General features: G+C 35.4%; 2 protein-coding genes across 2 annotated transcripts in view; both read right to left on the bottom strand.

Moving 5' to 3' along the window:
- Positions 1-4,697, bottom strand: part of LOC107039166 (glycerophosphocholine phosphodiesterase GPCPD1) — a 38,905-nt gene extending 34,208 nt beyond the window's left edge. Inside the window, exon 1 of the mRNA XM_015258649.2 lies at positions 4,410-4,697. The gene's annotated coding sequence lies outside the window, so the exon portion shown is untranslated. The remainder of the gene's footprint in view (positions 1-4,409) is intronic.
- Positions 4,698-11,665: 6,968 nt separating this feature from the next.
- The window catches only part of LOC107039120, a 163,919-nt gene continuing 160,926 nt past the window's right edge, over positions 11,666-14,658 (bottom strand). Inside the window, exon 18 of the mRNA XM_015258589.1 lies at positions 11,666-12,174. Within this exon, the coding sequence (XP_015114075.1) occupies positions 11,988-12,174 (187 nt within the window). The 3' untranslated portion in view covers positions 11,666-11,987. The remainder of the gene's footprint in view (positions 12,175-14,658) is intronic.

The following is a 14,658-nucleotide window of genomic DNA, read 5'->3' as shown; positions in this document are numbered from 1 at the left end:
ATATCTCGAAAACTTTGTATGAACGGGTATATATATTTTGATTAATCTAGATAGAAGACATCGAGACGAGTATTTTGAAAAAAAATCACATCTGTCTAGTAGTTTTTGAGATATTGACCAATATAGTTTTATATAAAAAGTTGAATATCTCAGGAACTACTGGACCGATCGGGCTGAAATTATGCATCAAACTTGAGCTTAATAGTACCTGTTATGGGTCAAAATTTCACGTCCATATCAATGAATTTTCCCATATTAATGTTATATTTTCTAAAAAGTGGTAACCCAAAAACTGACGTATCAGACCCGGACATACAGACATTTTCTAAAAACATCATTTCTTCACGTTTCATACCATTCTACATCATTTCCAGGCAAAATTAGAGAACATCAAAATCCGACGAACACCATGCTTCCATTCAGAAGCAAAAAACTTGGACAATTTAAATCTCGAAAAATTTGAAAAAAACTTTTTAAAAATCCAGGAAAATAATGCAAAAGACACAAGAATAGAGCATTAATAACGCTTCACTGAATACCCACGAACGAAAATAACAACATGAAAAAAAACACACGAAGCACAATATTAAATTTGCAAACATCGTCTACAGAGTAAACAACATTGAATCTCAATAACAAGTGATTTAACACAAATTCATAAGCAGGACGAAATAAATAACACAAATATTCATATCCACAACACTACAAAATCTAACGAATGGTCAGTCATTTAAAGCACAACATTCGAAGCAATCCCTCTCGAGAATAATTTTTCCAATTGAAACCGAAATGATTTTTTTCTTTGCAAAAAATTTAGTTGAAGAAGAAAAATAGTTTTTCCTCCATCTTTCCCTTTTTGTTTGCCTACTACTATTATTTATGGAGGAGAGATGACTGTAGCGAGTAGACTTGCTATGGCCTCCATTGGATCCCTATTTTTCATCCATTACATGAGGTCACGTTCCATTTTTCTCAACCTCGTGCAAGCGTCTAGGAGCGATAAAACTCGAGTCGTACGATTGCACGAAAACTCACGTCTATCATCGTGAGTATTGGAAAAATGGGAAGGTTACAGAGATACAGGCTGTTACATCAATCGAGTCTATTTGTTCAGTCATTTTCTTTGAAATTTCTCGGTTCAGAGTCTGGAAAATAATCCAATTTAGGAGGGGAGTGATAAAGGGAGACGGATTGAAGACGATTTTCCAAGTATCTTAGGGGAATTTATCATGAGACATTTATATGGGGAATTTTATGGAACACCAAAACGGTACTTTAGCATTGAAGAATTAATGAGGGATCAATTGATTTGAACCAATTATTGATTGGCGATTGGGTAATTATCTCGGTGATGGGTGATTTTGATGAAAAATGTTATGGGATATTTCCTTACAAAATTTTCAAGGCTTTGGGAAAAGTATTTTTTGCTTCCGAATGGAAGCCTTGTTTTTGACCAATTTTTTGATTTTCCAATTTTGATTGCAAATGGTTTATACTGTTAGAAATTTTTTGAAATTTAAGTAACAGATGCATTTGAATTTTCATTATTCGGAACTTGAATTCAATTTCAGACTAAATAGCTCATGGAATTCCTGATTCATCTTGGAAATTCAATAAAGTTAAGTTTTTCATTATGAACGATCATTGAATTTTCAATGACAATTTGGATTTTCACACCTATCACGAAAATTATGCATTACATTCAATTGAATTTTCAAGAGGTTAAAAATTCAGAAGAAAAGTTGCCGGAATTTTCACGATTTTCAGTCATTTTTATTGTATGAACCTGAGAAATCAAATTTCATTGAATATTCAAGAAAATTGACTGATTTATCAATGGTATTCCATGTAAATTATTCGTTGTTGAAAATTTCAAAATTTTTTACGTGAAATTTCAAGAGGAATTTTCTGACAGTGTAGAATGTTATGAAACGTGACGACATCATGTTTTTAGGGTCATGTGTGTATTGAATGTGTCCGATAACTTGGGTATTTGGTGATTAATTTTTAGAAAATTCAACATAAATACGGTGAAATTTGTAGATAAAAATCTGAAATTTTGGCTCATTGCAGCTATTATTGAGCTCAACTTTGGCGCGCTGTTTCAGCCCGATCGGTCCAGTAGTCCCTGAGATATAACAACTTGTTTGAATTTCGTTTTTCTTCAATATCTCAAAAACTACTGCACCGATGTCAATTTTTTTTTCAAAATACTCGTCTCGATGGCCTCTATGTAGGTCAATCAGAATATATAGACTCTTTAATACACAGTTTGGAGGTATTGCCGTTTTTCCGTTTTTCATGAAAAATCTTACGCACGATAACTTGAGAAAAAAAGGAGATAGCAAGTTGAAAATTGGTATGGATATAATACTAAAGGTTAGTATTTTGGATGGGCGCAATCAGTCGAGCGGTTCCTGAGATATGCAACCGTTTGTGTAAATATATTTCTTCAAATATCTCATGAACTACTTGACGGATTTCAATTTTTTTTCAAAATACTCGTCTCGGCAGCCACAATCTGGATCAATCAAAATAAATATATCCGTTCGTACAAAGTTTCTGAGATATTCCCGTTTTTTCGTTTTAAAAATTGTTTCATTCTCGTACGCGCGATAACTTGAAAAAAAATGGGGATAGCAACTCTTACAATACTGAAGGCTGGTATGTTGGATAGGCGCAACCGGCCGAGCAGTTTCAGAGATATTTAACCTTTTGTACATAATCTTTTTCATTACATGTTGAATATTTTCCTGTAGACACCCGGTAGCATGTGGTTACGGTTGTGCATGCCTGTCACAAGGATAGGGAATTACTACGGATCCATTCGGAAGTTTACTATCGATGGAATTGGTAGAAATAAAAAAACGAAAGAGACTAATGACGCAAAAAGTAACGGCCACATGCCTTCTGTCGGATAGGCTCGAACTGCTGCTTGTTCACACTTGCAACGGAATGTACTATTTTGTTGTAACGGCTGTGAGCAGGAATTCACGGACGCGCGCGGACTGATAAAAACCATTTTCTTTATCATAAAAATCCACCAATTATTCACAAAGCCTGTATTGAAGATTACTCAATGTTTACTAAAATATTTCACGTGACAGTGGCACATTTATTTGAAAACAAAATGCATGATCTCCACACATCGCCCAAAGCCGTTGCCTATACAGTCGCATTTTTTCAGTGCTCCCTTGGTAAATTTCCTCGAGTTCTTGAATATCAACAAGAAAGTGAAAAATGCGGCAAATTGTCCCACGATAACGGAGCCCGTAAAGCCAAGGATAAACAGTACCAGAGAGTGCAGTTATTTACTTCCGCGTATGAAATCGCTGACCTTGACCGGAGTGGGCATGCAGCCAGGCTATTGCGAATTCAAAGTGCCACTGTACTCACACTCACGCTGATACGATCGATAATTCATGTTATGTAGTTTGTTGAAAAGAATTTGTCCACTGAACAAACATAAATAATAAAAGATTGGATTTCGACTCAACAGCGAAGTTCAAGGATGATTGAATTTTCCGTGATAACGCGCAATCTCGTCGGTTTTGAGGAAAACATTACCCGTATTTTTTTCTGATTAGGAAATTGTCTAGGAAAACGTGTGTGTTGACTTTTTTTTATCAGTACTCGTCACCGGAATAATTAAATAATGATAAATGAAAGAAGGATGCGCCTCGGAGAGAGCACTCAGAAAAAAATATAATTCTGCCAATCAAATTTGTTGCAGACAAGAATTTATAATGAAGCTGTGATTGGAAATTTCGGGCTTTTGTTTGAAACAAATTTGGCTGGCAGAATTATTTTTTTTGCTTCGGAATCTTTACAAGTTTTAAAAGCTTTGTAATCATTCAAGGCCCGGGTGGACTATCTTTCGATCGTTATCTCGATGTTTTTTTTCATCTTTCGTCATCTGAAATTGTCAATTGAGTCCTGCATCATGCAGAAGTTTTGAAAAATTATGAATGAATAATAAAAAAAAAAGTAGAAGAAATTCTTAATTTTTTCAAAGAGCATTTTTAATTTATATTCAGAATAAGTTGAGTAACAAGAAATTGAAAAATGTATCTGATTTACAGTGACAAATGGCGGCCTATCACCCAATATCATGCAGGGGAAGACTGATTTCGTAAATCTTTTAAATGATGATGATAACACTCAACTACGTTGAAAATCTGACGAAATTAGTTGAAAAGAAATCTTCAATTATACATGATAGAAGGAAATGATATGCAAAATAACCATTTGGAAGCACATTGCTAATTTATTATTTGCCTGTAAATCAGATACAGTTCTGAGTAAATCAAAATCGGCAATTCAACCCTTGATTTCATCAAGTATCTGGGAGAAAATAAAGAAATCAGAAAATCGAATCTATGAATTCATCAATTGTTCCTTCGACTCACCTTGACGAGAGTGCGGCCACTGGGCGCTCACCGCCACTGCAGATATTCCACTGGCACCGGAGCGTGTCAACTTTTTACTGTCCAAAAAAAACACTCTTCGTAATCCAAATCTTAGTGATGTGCAAAGTCATGGAGTCAGCAATATGACATTATTTCACTCCCAATAGAACTCAACGAGTTTAAATTCTCACAGGATAGGCATCGTACTTCTCGCACCTCAACCTCACTGGTCTTGATGTATCACAAACAAATAAATTCTCAATAAACTAGAGAACAAAAACTAGCAGATCTGCAATGAAATGGGAGAGTGATCCTTTTACCACTCTTTCCTGAAGATCTCGAAAACTATTTGAGACAGGGGTCTAAATCCAGAGTCATTTGAAAACCAGGAAAATTTCCGATGATTTCAGTTTTTTGACAATGTCTCTAACACAGTTACTTTTCGCGAAAATCGAGAGAGAAATTTTTTATTGTAAATTCCACAAAAAAGTCTATTCCAAGAGGCTACTAACTCCCGAAGTCATGATGCTACTCTGTGATGAAATCAATTCGAAATCATGTAAAATTATTGAAATCATCGGAATCCCTGAAATCGGATGATTTCAGTAATTTCGCTGAAGTCTTGGGATCATGCCGAAGTAATTTAAAAAATTCGACTGGGTTGTTGGTCGCTCGTTTCGCTCGCTCCCACACGGAGAGAAACATGAAATGAAAGTCACTAGACAAAAAAAACGTAAAAATTACGGTTCGAAACGCAATCCGCGAGCGAAATAAAATTCAATAAAAAGTGTCAGTTGGAACTAAAATTGTACGAATCGCCACGAAAATTCTACGATTTGTTCCGTAAAAAACATTATTTGGGTGTGTGGCGTCAAAAAAACCGCGCCAAAAAAAATGCTCCGTTCTTAAAATGCCGCCAATCGGGTCTCATGACTAATCACCACATAGTCAATTCAACACAACACATCATTTCAACACATAGGCAACTCAATACGTAGACAATTCAACAGATCGGCAAGTGAACATTCAGTGATTTCACCACATGTATTTCCACACAAATAAAGTCAACCCAATGCTCACTCACTACACGTTCACTTGGGAAACATTATCTTCTTCGATATTTCCCGCCCTTTTCTCATCAATTTGTCCTCATTCGATTCTCCCCATGTTCATGCATCTTTCCTTATTTATATGTTTTCATGATAATTGCTTGATATTTTGACATGATGTTATTATTTATTAAAAAATGTTTGGATAGCTTCCCTTTTACGTTTCTCTCCCTCTAAAGAATGTAGTGTGATTGTATCATTATTATCTAGGCGTCTTATTTCGTAATAAATATTTTTGAGGCGATTAATATAATCTATGATATTCTCATTGTGACTTTTAAATATCCTGTCCCGCTTAACTTTGTATTTATTGACTGTGCAGAGTGGACCAAACATTTCGCGTAGTTTATTTTCTAATCCCTTCAAAGATTCAAATTCTGAAAATGCAATAGCTACTCTGGCAATAAGACCTTCAAATTTCTGTCTCAATAGTATTAAAAATGCAGATGTTTAAATATATGGTGATGAAGTGTCTATGTGTTGAATTTGTTTTGTGTTGATTTAATTAGTCATGGAATCGCCAATCACACCACGTGATATAATAGTACATTATGTCACCTAGCGATGCCGCGAGACACTTTACGAGACAAAACTTTGGAGAGATGATCTCGGTCTCCATGAATACGAAAATCTTTGCTCTCGTCTCAGTCTCGAAATACGCAGTGTCGACTCCTTTCGCGATGATTCCGAGTCAATTTGTCTTGTCTCGTTCTTAAGTTTTTCGTCTTTTTTAATGTAAAGTCTCCGTTTGTCTCGTCTCGGTTTTCTACATATAAAAAATGCGAAAAACTGGAAACCGAGTTGAGATAAATTGACTCGAAGTCATCACGAGAGAAGCCGACACTGCGTATCTCTAGACGGCGACGAGACCAAAAATTTGCGTGTTCACTGAGACCGCGGCAATCTCTCCAAAGTATTGTCTCGTGATGTCTGGTGAAATGTCTCGCGGCATCAATAATGTCACCAGGCGATGAAAGTATTATCTTACGAATGTAGCTTTATAATCCGAGCCGAAGGCGAGGAAAAGAGTTTTATGGCCGTGTGACGTACAATATTTTATGTCTCTGGGTCCACAAGCGGCGATTTAACCGAGGGAATCGATGTTAGAATCGAGGTTTTACGGCCCTAGGGATATAAAATAATATTTTATGCCCCAAGTACCGACAACTGCGTTCCAACCGAACAAAGTGAAGTTAAAATTCGTGGTTTATGTGTCCTTGGGACATAATATACCATTTTTTATGATATTTACGTGACCAATACTGTGAAACTCATAATTTTCCGAATCAATTGTTCAAATAACTTTTTTATGAAATGTGTATTGAAAAGAGCAAAAACAATTCGATCATATTACTGAACGATATAACTTGGGTTTATTATACTATGAGATCACTCTTCCTGGAGAGACCCGCCTGTGGGGTCTTACGACGTAACTCCAGTCGAATGTTTACTAAATAATATAAACATATGATAAAGCCTGGTGAGAAAGAAACCATAATAAAAAGGCTATGGTCTTTGTGACTTCGATATTCTTTATTCAGTTCTGCGACTGCTCTCGATGCAGGAACACGTCCTAATAAAAACCAAGTCTAATTGCTCTAACAAAAGTGTCTTTTATTTATTCACCTGGCTTCCAATAAACCAATAATGTGAAAAAAACTGAAACTTATACATGTTCTCAAGAAAGATTTGATTTATTATCCACTATTTTTTCCTTAGTAGTTCATTATTTTTTTGGGTGCCATGTAAATTTTCCTAATTGAGAGTGGAGTGACCTTGGAGGGTATAACTGGAGGGGTTACAAAAACATCCAAATTTCATTATTGTTTTTCTTGAGACTAAGATCTGAAAAAAATGTGCAACAATTTTCAATGATGCAGCATACTCAGACATTTCCCCCATGAATTTTCCAATTTTTTTTTCAATATTTTCACTTTTTACACGAAACACCTCAAAGTCATCGATTTCGTTTCTTCCGGAAATTATTGAAATCAACCCGGAAATCACGTGAATTCGACTTTATTTCGAAGTCATGGTGTCACTAATCAAGGAGCAGTACCCCTCGGTCCATTCCGTATTTTTTCGAATATCCAGAGAAATATCGGGGCAAAATGGTTTCATCTGTAGTGAACAGGATGGAAAATTTTCCCGAGAATTCGAAAGCACCGGAATTATCGATTTATGGTAAAAACTGCCCTGGAAACCAGACGGAAAAGGAAATAAACTCACTTTTTTCGGAAGTGTTTACCTATCGCTCGATTCGAACGGCCTCGAGAACCTGTGCGCCTGTCAATGAACTAGAAGGCGGTAAAGAACCGCTCGCGTGTCACTCGATTGACGCACGGCAGTGTACTAATCCGTGACTGGTGTAATTGGAGGGGCTCGACGTTGAACATGACGAAAACGTTGAGGTGGTGGTATTCAACTTGTCGAAATAAACGATACGACGAGACTAGTCTAAGGGTCGGTCTGCAGTAGAGTGAATATTAAAAATTTTCATTTACAATTTTGCAAGGCGACACGAGGGTAATGAGGGCCATGAGGGTAAGATTAAGGGTGACAAGACTCAAGTTAAGTCCAAATAAAGGTCTCAACTATTAAATTAAGGATCCAAATAAGCGTCACACGGGTCAGAATAAGGGTCATGAGGGTAAGATTAAGGGTCACAAGGGTCAGAATATCTCTCTATATTATAAAAATCCAAATTGAATTCTCGTGATGAAAATGTGGTACTCGAAATTAAGGGTCACAAGGGTCAGAGTAAAAAAAAAGATTTATACTAATCATCAAAACCCTAATGAATCGGATTTAATTCGATGCAATTAAAATCATTCTAATTTCCTTTCACATTGTTCAAACCTCTGACCAATTTCTATAAAAAATTCATCATAATGTAGACGAAATGATTAATTGGAAATCAATAAATATGGGAATCATTCAATCTCAACCGATTTTTAATATAATTTCTCATTACAAAAAAATACATTCAACGTTAAATATTTTCAATGAATAGAAATGACGAGTATCAGCAGTTGTTTTCGTTATGTTCGATGTGAGATAACTGTATCAAATTTTTCTAAAAATATTCAAGCATAATTTTTCTGTTCCCGTCAATCATCAAGTCGTCATCACTTTGTACATGTCCAAATGAAAATTGGAATATTTTTCCTACAATTTATTCTGAATTTTTTTTCAACTTGTTATTGACTCCTGATGTTCATATTACTCTCATCGATTCATTTTTTCCTTGTTTGACATTGAATCGTTCATTGTGTTGGCCGAGGGGTGACTATACCGTGAAAAATTCCTTCACGGCTGAATTATTAAACAACAGAATGAAATGAGTTTAATGAACAAGTGCTAAAACTGAATAATAAAGAGACGACGAAGCTGTTAATTAAGTGTGGCGACAAGAAGAAGTGACAAGAGACCTTTTTTGTAGTTTAATAAATTTTGCAGAAGAGGTCTCGTGATATTTTTTTATAAATTACTTATTATCAACACGATTATAATGCAACAAAAATTGTTACGTATCTTTTATTCTCGAATGAAAGCATTGTGGTTTTAATAACACAACAGTAGCCACAGATATTATAATTTCCTTTTATTTTATTTTATTTATTTTTCAAATTCATATGGCGTGCTCAATGGAAAAAGGTCGTATAAATCTCATCTGGGGAGCATGAAATCTGGACGATTTGAGCTCTACAATCATTTTAATCCTACTTTTGAGGACAATTTTTTTTTGACACACGAGCTCTTTCCATCAATTTTTCTCCAACAGAAATTTCTCTGGAATAATGTTTATTTCTTTAAAAGTACGACCGAATATCCGGAAAATGAAGCAAATGAAGAGAAAACAGTGAAATAATATATTTCGATATGAGTGAGACGGAATTTTCACGAGAAAATTCACAATCTACTGATTTTTTTGTGCGCAAGAAAGCTCATTTTATCCGTCGATAATATTTGCTTTTCTCAATGAAGTAATCAATTGAAAGTACTAAAATTAAGCCATAAAAGTACTTGAGAGAAGTTCAAAAATTAATTTTCACCAGTACCTTTGGTACTTTGAGCAAATTGCCAATTTATTAGCAACAATAACTATACTCATTAATAAAAAATGCAATTATCCACTTGTTTTTGTCTTCATGCACTTCGTTTACTTTTGCATTATTCTCCCCATATGATACTGCAACAAGGTAACTGATGATTTGAATATACCGGTGCGCAAATAAGATAACGCCTATCGCTGTGTGCAAGAAGTGGAGGAGGCGAAAACGAGGAAATAATGCATTTTCAAGACTCCTATGTATCATTACTCAAGTACACTCGCAATTTACTGAATATTAACGTCAGTATGTCGATAATGAAAAGTAAATAAGACTAAAATTAGAATGTAAATGCGACGGCAGGCTCATGCGTTTTCTTTCCAAATAAATGTGCCACTCTCACTTAAAATATCTCGAAAACCATTGGGAATTCATCGAGACGTGTAGCATGAAAAATAAAGGGATTATTATAACACGAATAAAAGATTTTTTTTGCCATTTCGATCGTAAGGCAGGGATTTACGGACGCTTCTCACGATTTTTCGTCTGGGAATTGGTATTGCATACTTCGCAAACTCTAAAACTTGAAAATCACTACAAAAAAATCTTGTCTCGAGCTGCTACGATGAGTTTTTTTACTCGTGTGGTTGGCAGTCCTTGCCTTTGGCTCGGACGTCAACGCCACACGAGTAAAAAAACCCCACCATAGCAGCCCGGAAAAATACTATTACCGCCCACCTAAGGAAAATGAGTGCTTTTTTTCCAACCAGAAGAAGGGATTCTTCGAGGTGTTTACTTGAAGATGTGAAGAGGACAGATTTTTTATTAAAATTAAACATATTTAATTGTCATTCAATTTCCATCGGCCAGCGAGCGATGGAATCGAACTTTGAGGGTAATACCGCTCGGCATGCGGCCAATACCGCCCACCTTGTTTTGATTTGAATTTTCCCTATTTTCATCCTGCGTTTCCTTTCTTTGGCTCCATTTTAAGAAAGATTTCACGCGAATAATAATAAATTATCCTGAATTTACCCGATATTCCAGTGGTCACCGACTATCCCACACAATCGAGTTATCACTCGACCGCCCTCTAGCTGCAGAGTCTAGCAGCCCTATAGAAACCCTGGACGGCATTACCCACAAACTCTGGGTGGAATTACCGACAAACGCGGCGGCTGATAAAATAATAACTGATGAAGATATTTTTCTGCTATCGAAAAGGTCGCAATGGATGTGGAAATGTATAACGAACATATATTTCGCCATTCATTCAATTATGGACCAACTGATAATGTGAAAAATCTTAAATTCTGGAGTCGAAATATTTCGAGAATTTGATAAAAAATGATTCGGATTTTTTCCAATAATATTTCCACGGGAGAAAATTGAAAATTTCTGCTGAAATTACTTGTTGTTATTAAATATTTACATAATAAAAAAAGAAAAAAAAATCTCAGGCAATCCCGAGAAATATGGGTGGGCGGTATTACTAATGGCATTCTCTGTACACGCAAGAAATGTCATTTCTAGCACTACTCCGTCGTTATTCAATACTTCCATACGTATTTTGCTGCCGAAAAATCTTTGTTTTATGCGAAACAAGGGATAGTAGTTTTTCGTTTCGGCTGTCTAATAATCACAGACAACAAATGAACCCTTAAATGAAACAATAATAATGATATGATAGCAATCTTGTAACTTAGGGATAAAATATTTGTTGATAAATTTTCCTCTATATGAGATATTTTCATCCTGAAAAGGCAGTGTCTGATGTAAATTATCCGCCTCTTGAGCCAAATATTTCGTTGCTGTCGAAAGCAGAATAATTATTCATGTTTGAGACTTTCAAATTCGAACCAAACAAATTCTTTTTCGGCAATTTTTAACTAGCGATTTTGTTGACCCAAACAGGACTTGTTTGACAACATGTTTGTTTTTCTCTCAGTGTATATCGAGGTTCACATAGTCAATAATGACGTCACCGCATGGTTAAGACTTTCCAGGACAGAAAACTTTTGTTTTACTTCAATTTATTCAAAAATATAAAGCTATTGAATTTATTTACATGAGTAAACTACACACAGATAATTAGTTCAACACACTAAATATTGTATAAAGCTATCCAATGGTAATTAACAATTTAAAAAAATATTTACAAGTCTTCCACACGAATCGGAATAACAGTATAAAAATATATGTAAGTAAAATCCACACAGTTGAACGAAAGTTTATTAACGGGTGAGTCTACGCACGTGGGAAAAAAAATTTCATTGGTGTTCAGTTATCTCGGTAATGCTTGATTGTGAGACGAGACATCAGGAAGCCTTTCCTGAAGTTATGGAAATTCTCCACAAGAAAGTTTTCTTCCTGAAATTTTCAGAAAGCCCTAGTTATCAATAAACTGAATTCCCCTTCTACAACTCTGTGGTGGCAACGCCCCAGTACTGTTGCATCCTGGACGCATCCTGCTCTAGGGAGTCCATTCCCCTCTCCTGAATCACCGCAAAATCATACTCTAGATTATAAGGCATGAGCCTCTGCAGGCTTCCGAAATATGCAGCATTGGGTCCGCCATTCAGAAACCTTCTCCCACTGCCAAATCTGCAAGGAAAAATCCTTTAATAAAAAGCCAGTGTAACGTTTTTTGAAGCCAATCTATTCGTCATATTATGTCATTAGATTTTTTATAAATGACTAGTGCCATGAGGCGGGCGCTTCGCGCGCCTCATCGATCAGCTAGTTGAAAATTGATGTAGAATAATTGATATGATGATCAATATGATCATTGATATAATGTTTGATATGATGATGATGATGATTGTTTTTTTTATTCATTCCTAAATGAATGAATGATATCACATTGAAGGAAATATTATTTATGATAAGTCAAAGTCAATGAAGAAAAAGTTGAAGTTTCTCGCGTTTCCCAAAAAAATTGACAAGTTTTTCGAATTTTAGAGAAAACTTGAGAAATTGCTCGAATTTTCCAGAACATTTCAGAAATCCTGAGAACTTTCGACGAAACGACGAAAATTTCAAGGAAATATCTCATAATAATAGAAATGAGAATAATTTGTCTAATAACTATCGTAGAGCATTCTCGAGTTCTCCCGAAAGTTCTAGAAATGTCCAGTATCATTTTCTAAATAGATGTTTTTAGTTTTGAAGAATATTCCCTCATTTTCTAGAAAATTCGAGAAACCTTCAGAAAGTTGTGGAAATTTCTAGAACTTTCTGCGTTTCACCATCTCAGGGGTGGATTTTCGAGAAAATAAAAAACACGTATCTTTTTATTTTCAAAGGGGAATCTACACACTCATTTTCAACTCTCTAACTTGAGCGGTTGTCGACATCGCATAAAAAATTTTGGCCCCCTTTTCACCCCCTTAGGGAGTGAATTTTCAAAAACCCTCCCTTAGTGGGAGCTTACGTCAATAAGGGAAGCTGTAGGCAAAATCTCATGCTTGTAGCTCTTGTAGTTTGGGCTGTGTGTTGATACATCAGTCGCCTCGAAAATGGCTTTTCCTTTTTATATAAAAAGATGATGGCATACATCAAAGATATTACGATAATACTATATTATATTACATTCTATACTATACTATATTATAACACATCATATTTTATAATACATATATTACTCTATTATATATTGTATATTATACATAGTATATATAGTATAGAATATAATAAAATATAAAATTATCGTCATATTTTTAACGTATGCTATAATTATTTACAACAAATCTTAGAACACAATACGTCGAAAAGATTGTCTTCAAAAAACGGTTGGATGTATTATATATAAAAAAAATACAATACTATTCACTGCAATTGACGTATATTAAGCCCTATGGAGTAGGACATACGCGCGCAGAGCGTGCGGATTAATCTAGTATTTTCTAGAAAAAAGCATGGGCAATCGGCAAAAGAATGGAAGTAAGGCGGTTTTCATGAGTACAATCGTCTCGCGTCGAATTTTCATGAAGCCCACCTAACAAACAAAAGAGAATTGAATACCATTCTATCCTTGATAGATCAAACCCAGAGTTAACTCTGGATCAACTCTGGGTTTAAGGAAAAAACCCAGCGAAGAAAGAGAGAAACTCTGGGAAATTTCCGTGACCCTAGAGTTAATCCAGAGTTAACTCTGGATTTGATGAATTAGGGATGAAATATGAATAAACAAATCGTAATTGTCCAAATCATTTAGGTCAGAGGAAAATAGAATAGTAACGTCACGGAGTAAAGCTAAAACACTTCATAAAAAACTAGTGGATTGGGCTGTTGGTCGCTCGCTGCGCTCGCTCCCATTGCGAGTGGGTTGGTAGCGGATGTATTCATGTGGGTCTGACCCGTCGGACGGGTCGCACCAACAACTTCCCGATATTATTATTCCTCCCATTTTTACTAAAAGAATCCTTTTCAACTCTCAATACTCTGTTTATTTGTTCATGAGAAACCCTTGTTTTTAATTACATGATATTCATAACTATACTCACATCATTACATTGCCAGGGAGGAAAGCATCGATTTCCGCACTGCTTGTAAAGTCATACTCAAGCGACATTTTGGTAAACACAGTTCTCACTTGATAATTTTATCAAAGCACACGCCGGTTCGACACAGTCGGTGTACATGCCGGAAGTAGACGCAAAAACTTGGTCAATCAAAAGATGTCGCGTTCATGAAAAATGTGTCGCATTTTCATGAGACGAAGTAGACCACTGATCTCAGCATTTGTTTTCATATAATATTTCTCTTAACTCGAAAAACGATAAGATTTCTAGTATTGAGAGTTAATATTAACATCGGAGTGATATAAATAATGAGAAATTTGGAAAAACAATACACTTTCTTAGCAACTAACGTCAGATGAGTTAGTGACCAATTAGTAGAGGCGCCAATCGATAACGATGTATTCCAATTGAAATTTTTTTATTTTTCATTTATTGATAGAAAAACGGCAATTTTTGGAAGGAATCGAAGAGAAGTATGAAATTTTCTTCATTATAATCGTTCTATATGTGATTTTCATGAGATTAAGAAAGTGTTCGTTGCTTTTTTGTCATTTTGAAATTTTCT

This window comes from Diachasma alloeum, unplaced genomic scaffold, assembly GCF_001412515.2.
Source record: "Diachasma alloeum isolate Michigan unplaced genomic scaffold, Dall2.0 Dall_scaffold_00294, whole genome shotgun sequence".
Taxonomy (NCBI): Eukaryota; Metazoa; Arthropoda; class Insecta; order Hymenoptera; family Braconidae; genus Diachasma; species Diachasma alloeum.
This window is presented reverse-complemented; position numbering and strand designations above follow the sequence as displayed.